This window comes from Hippopotamus amphibius, chromosome 15, assembly GCF_030028045.1.
Source record: "Hippopotamus amphibius kiboko isolate mHipAmp2 chromosome 15, mHipAmp2.hap2, whole genome shotgun sequence".
NCBI lineage: Eukaryota > Metazoa > Chordata > Mammalia > Artiodactyla > Hippopotamidae > Hippopotamus > Hippopotamus amphibius.
The window spans coordinates 19,849,784-19,855,640 of record NC_080200.1 but is presented as its reverse complement, the minus strand read 5'-3'; the positions used below and the strand labels follow the sequence as shown (position 1 = coordinate 19,855,640).

The following is a 5,857-nucleotide window of genomic DNA, read 5'->3' as shown; positions in this document are numbered from 1 at the left end:
TTTCTGGGATCTTTATATATTACACTGTTATATGTGAAGGTCTTTGGTGATTTAATTATTAGTCATATTGATTTGTTAAAATACTTATATTGTGTATCATGTTTCAAATAGCTTCAATGCTCAATTCAATTTTATTTAATTCAGTTGTTTGAAAACCATTCTGTTTAACCTAGTTTTATGTCCACTGACTCACTTAATATTTCATATTTGTTTTCTTAAATTAGTTTCTATATAAGTGCATGCACGTTTATATACCTTTCTGAAAATAAAAAAGTGAACACATCAGGTAAAGTACTTGCTGCTTTATTAATTGAATCATGATAGGGAAGGCAGAGTTCATGAAATAAATGTAAGATGTAATGCCTTCTGTTAAATTGCAAAAACAAAATAATCAGATAAGAGGGTGGATTGTCATGAAGTGTGCAGGATTTTATAGAGTGTGTTTGGGATATTAGATAAGGAACAGAACCACGAACAGTTGTGTATATTGCACTTTTTGAAAAAGAGATCAAAATCCAAACTCCAAGAATAAGAAATGAAAGATGTCACTTAAGAAAATTGAGAAATTAGCTTGTTTCATCCTCTATCAGACTATATAAAGACCAAATGGTCAAAAAAATATGAAATGGGCAGAGGAAAATCAAGTCTCTGCTATCTAATATTAGAATTGCTCAACTTAAAATTAAATATATGTATGTATATATATATAGCCATTCATCAAGTATATACACACACACACACATATGTATATGTACACATATGTATATACAGCCCAAGTTAATATATACATACACACACACACACACACACACACACACCAACTTGTGGAGATTTAACCCCTTTACTAAACTCTATCTTGTGATGTTCAAACTGTAAGATGTTTTACACCTTAAAGATATCATTACTTTTCTTTCTTATAAAAATTTATTCTTTTTACCTTTTATTATTTTTCCTCGGTATAGATGGGATATAAACGGAATAGAATGCCATCAAAATCAAGGCAGCATTTCCTTCCTCACAGTCTCTCAAGACATGTATTCTTCCTGTCCATTGAATTCCCCCCCCACGCTGTTTGTTGAACACATTTTTTTTTGTTTCTTTATGTATAGGGCACAATATGGGCATACTGAAATGGAGCCCCAAGGTTACTCGTCCACGGGATGCTTAAGCCTTGGAATGTCTACATCCTATTTCTATGTAATTTATGATAAAGTTGTTGTGACCTGGCAAACTTGTATACATTTGTATTCTAAACAGTGAGGGGTGGGAGAAGGACATGTAACTCACATAAGGAGGACATGGTGTCCTATGGTGTGTATGTGTGCGTGTCTTCTGGAGTGAGTATTGTTCTCAGACAGGGGTACATGGACTCATATATTCCAAGGTCATGTTTTGAACACAATAAACAGATGACACTAAGGAGGAGATCTGTTTCAATTGACAGGAGGCCTTTGCAGCCAGGTTAATACAGTGCAAGAGGCACATAGTGTGAATAAGAGACTCCTTGTGTCTTGAGCTTTAAGCAGCTGTGAGGCTACCTCATTCTTAAAAATTCACTGACATCATCACTCATCACTCTCCCTCTTGCTTACTATTCTCCTCTCAGTGGCTTCCTTTTTTGGATTTCCACATCTGAAAGAAGCATCCTTCCCAGGCTTTTGCAGTGGCTGTTCCCTCTGCCAGACACACACTTCCCCAGATATGCTCTGACTCCTGTCTTTTCTTCCTTGAGGTCTCTGTTCATATATCTCTTTGACTTTGCCACAACATGCAGTAAAAGATAACACTCATAGCCACTCCCTGCTTTATATCTGCTTTGTTTGCATTACAGCTCCAGTCACATATGACATACTATATAATTCTTATATTTACTTATGTACTTTCAACATTATTAGATTGTAGCACTTCTTGTTTTTCAGCAATAATGCCTTAGTTATAGTCTACCCTGAATATGTATTCCTCAAATGAATGAGAGAATTTCTCATTTAAACTGTAGACGATATAACGTCTTGAGGGAAACACTGATTTGGGGATGAAAATTACTAATCAGGTATGAAACAGGGATTCCTTGCAAGGGAATTTTGTATACAGACATAAAATACTGAAACTATTTCTTCACTGCAAAGTATAGGTTGTAATATTTCAACTAAGTGAGGAATGGTAGTTTCTGTAAAACTGATCATGTTTTTTCCTCTTTCCTGGTAGTCACCTCTACCACATGGGCCCGGGAAATTATACACAAATTTCAGAATTTCTTCTCTTGGGATTTTCAGAGAAACCAGAACTGCAGCCCCTCATATTTGGGATTTTCCTCTCCATGTACCTGATCACTGTGTTTGGAAACCTGATCATCATCTCAGCCATCACTTTAGACACCCACCTCCACACACCCATGTACTTCTTCCTCTCCAACCTGTCCTTTGTAGACATCTGTTTCACCTCCACCACCATCCCAAAGATGCTGTGGAACATCCAGACCCAGAGCAAAGTTATCACCTATGAAGGTTGCATCACCCAGATGTACTTTTTCATACACTTTCTGTGTTTGGATAACTTCCTCCTAGCTGTGATGGCCTATGATCGCTTTGTGGCCATCTGTCGCCCCCTGCACTACATGGTCATCATGAATCCCTGGCTCTGTGGACTGCTGGTCCTTGTGTCCTGGATCACGAGTATTCTAAATTCCCTGTTGGAAAGCTTAATGTTATTGCCACTTTCCTTCTGCGCAGACTTTGAAATCCCTCACTTTTTCTGTGAGCTCAAGCAGATGGTACAACTTGCCTGTTCTGACAACTTTATCAATAACATGGTGATGTATTTTGCTGCTGGGCTGCTGGCTGCTGTTCCCCTGGCTGGTATCCTCTACTCTTACTCTAGGATAGTTTCCTCCATTTGGGGAATCTCATCATTTCAAGGGAAGTATAAAGCATTTTCCACCTGTGCATCTCACCTCTCTGCCGTCTCCTTATTTTATTGTACATCTTTTGGAGTGTACCTTAGCTCTGCTGCTACCCACAGCTCACACTCAAGTGCAATAGCCTCGGTGATGTACACTGTGGTCACACCTATGTTGAACCCCTTCATCTACAGCCTGAGGAACAATGACATAAAGGTTGCTCTGAAAAGTTTATTTAGGACAAGTACTTTAAAAGGGCATTTTTTTTTTAGCTAAAGCAGTGCCATGATTGTAGCAATCAAATTCTCAGAGTTATAAAATGTAATTTTTTGATAAGACCGTGGAAATACAACTTACTCCTTCTGTGTATTTCTTGACATTTTTATTTCAATCTTTCCAATCAAAGTAAGTAACTCATTTTATTAAGCTTTCTGGTCTCAGGATATCCTACTGCTTCCCTTTGATGTTTGTTTTACTTTCCAAAATGTATTCCCAAACTTTGACTATAAATATTTGGAAATTTCCCTTTACCTAATGGGACAAAGTAGATTTTTAATGAAGAATTTCTTATCGAATAAAGATCATAATGAGTAATTTTTATTTTGTTTTACTAAAAGATTAATAATAAGTTGTTCTACTGCCTTGGGAAAAAAACACTTGGAAACTAATATTATTTATAAAATTTATGGTACAAGTACATCTAAGACCGATTTTTTTTGTTTGTTTTTTTGCTTATGCATGTTCAAATCCTTTGTATACCACTATTTTAACTCTTCTTCTGGAAAATGTAGACTTTAGCATATAGTATGTTTTATACATGGTTATTTGGTTCTGTTCTTTTCAGTGGGTCCTATTCCCTTATTCAGTTATGTGTTCATAATGCCACTCATAACCGTTTGGAAAAACTGATCCTTGAATATGCGTACCTGATCCCAAGTGGATTCTTCATTGAAAAAGATATTTTAACAAATAGTTGGAACTAGTATGAACTTAGAGCCAGAAATGACCTTAAATATCCTGAAGCAAAATTTTAAATTATGTAATATAGCACTATGTAACAATATTATTTTTTGTTTTGTTTTGTTTTAAGCTCTTTGTTGGAATATACTTGCTTTACACAGTTGTGCCAGTTTCTGCTGTACAGCAAAGTGAATCAGCTGTATTTATACTTATATCTCCAAATCCCCTTCTTCCACAGACTCCGTCTCACATTCCCTCCCCTCTAAGGCATCACCAATCATTGAGTTGATGTCCCTGTGTTATTCATCAGCTTCCCACTATCTATTTTACATTTGGTAGTCTACATATATCAAAGCTACTCTCTCACTTCGTCCCAGCCTCCCTTACACACACCCCTGTCCTCAAGTCCATTCTCTACATCTGCAACTTTATTCTTACCCTGCTATTGTGTTCATCAGCACCATTTTTTTTTTTAGATTCTATATACATGCAATAGAAAAAGTTATGTGTTTCTCTTTCCGGTTTACTTCTCTCTGTATGACGACTTTAGTTCCATCCACCTCACTACAAATAATTCCATTCCTTTTTATGGCTGAGTAGTATTCCATTGTATATATACGCCATATCTTCTTTATCCATTTATCTGTTGATGCACATTTAGGTTGCTTTCATGTCCTGGCTGTTGTAAATACTGCTGCAATGAACATTGTGGTACATGTATCTTTTCAAATTATGGTTTTCTCAGGATATATGCCCAGTAATGGGATTGCTGGATCATATGGCAGTTCTATTTTTAGTTTTTTAAGGAATCTCCATACTGTATTGCATAGTGGCTATACCAATTTACATTCTCACCAACAGTGCAGAAAGGTTCCCTTTTCTCCCCAGCCTCTCCAGTGTTTATTGTCTCTAGAATTTTTGATGATGGCCATTCTGACTAGCATGAGGTTATACATCATTGTGCCTTTGATTTGAATTTCTCTATGATTAGAGATGCTGAGCAACTTTTCATGTGTTTGTTAGCCATCCGTATGTCTTCTTTGGAGAAATGTCTATTTAGATCTTCCACTCATTTTTGGATTGAGTTTTTTTTTTTTTTGTTTTGTTTTGTTTTGTTTTTTGTTTGTTTTTTGTTTTGTTTTGTTTTGTTTTTTTTTGATATTGAGCTGCTTGGGTTTTTTGGAGATTAATCCTCTGTCAGTTGATCATTGGAGAATATTTTCTCCCATTCTGACAGTTGCTTTCTTTCTTGTTTATAGTTTCCTTTGCTGTGCAAAAGCTTTTAAGTTTCATTAGGTCCCATTTGTTTATTCTTGATTTTATTTCTATTATTCTAAGAGCAGCAGCAAAAAGGATCTTGCTTTGATTTATGTCACAGTGTGTTCTGCCTATGTTTCCCTTTAAGAGTTTTATAGTGTCTGGCCTTACATTTAGGTCTTTAATCCATTTTGAGTTTATTTTTGTGTATGGTGTTTGGAAGTGTTCTAATTTCATTCTTTTACATGTAGCTGTTGATTTTTCCCAGCACCTGTTATTGAAGAGGCTGTCTTTTCTCCATTGTATATTCTTGCCACCTTTATCAACAAATTGACCATATGTGTGTGGATGTATCTCTGGTCTCTCTACCCTGTTCCATTGATCTATATTCCTTTTTTTGTGCCAATACCATACCATCTTGACCACTGTAGCATTGTAGTATAGTCTGAAGTCAGGGAGTCTGAATCTTCCAGCTCCGTCTTTCCCTCTCAAAATTGCTTGGGCTATTCGGGGTCTTTTGCATTTCCAAACAAATTGTAAAATTTCTTGTCCCAATTCTGTGAAAAATACCATTGGTAATTTAATAGGGATGGCATTGCCTCTAGATTGCTTTGGGTAGTATATTCATTTTCACAAGTTAGATTCTTCCAATCCATGAATATGGAATATCTCTCCATCTGTTTGTATTGTCTTTGATTTCTTTCATCAATGTCTAAAGATTACTGCATACAGGTTTTTTTACCT

General features: G+C 36.0%; 1 protein-coding gene across 1 annotated transcript; it reads left to right on the top strand.

Annotated features, from left to right (window-relative positions):
- Positions 1-2,197: 2,197 nt before the first annotated feature.
- Positions 2,198-3,172, top strand: LOC130836318 (olfactory receptor-like protein OLF4). The gene has a single exon (XM_057708372.1). The coding sequence runs from the start codon at positions 2,219-2,221 to the stop codon at positions 3,170-3,172; it is 954 nt and encodes a 317-aa protein (XP_057564355.1). The 5' UTR covers positions 2,198-2,218.
- The last annotated feature ends 2,685 nt before the right edge of the window (positions 3,173-5,857 follow it).

Bases quoted from the DNA above. Each gene is read 5' to 3' on its own strand.
- LOC130836318 (XM_057708372.1), top strand. From the start codon at position 2,219: ATGGGCCCGGGAAATTATACACAAATTTCAGAATTTCTTCTCTTGGGA.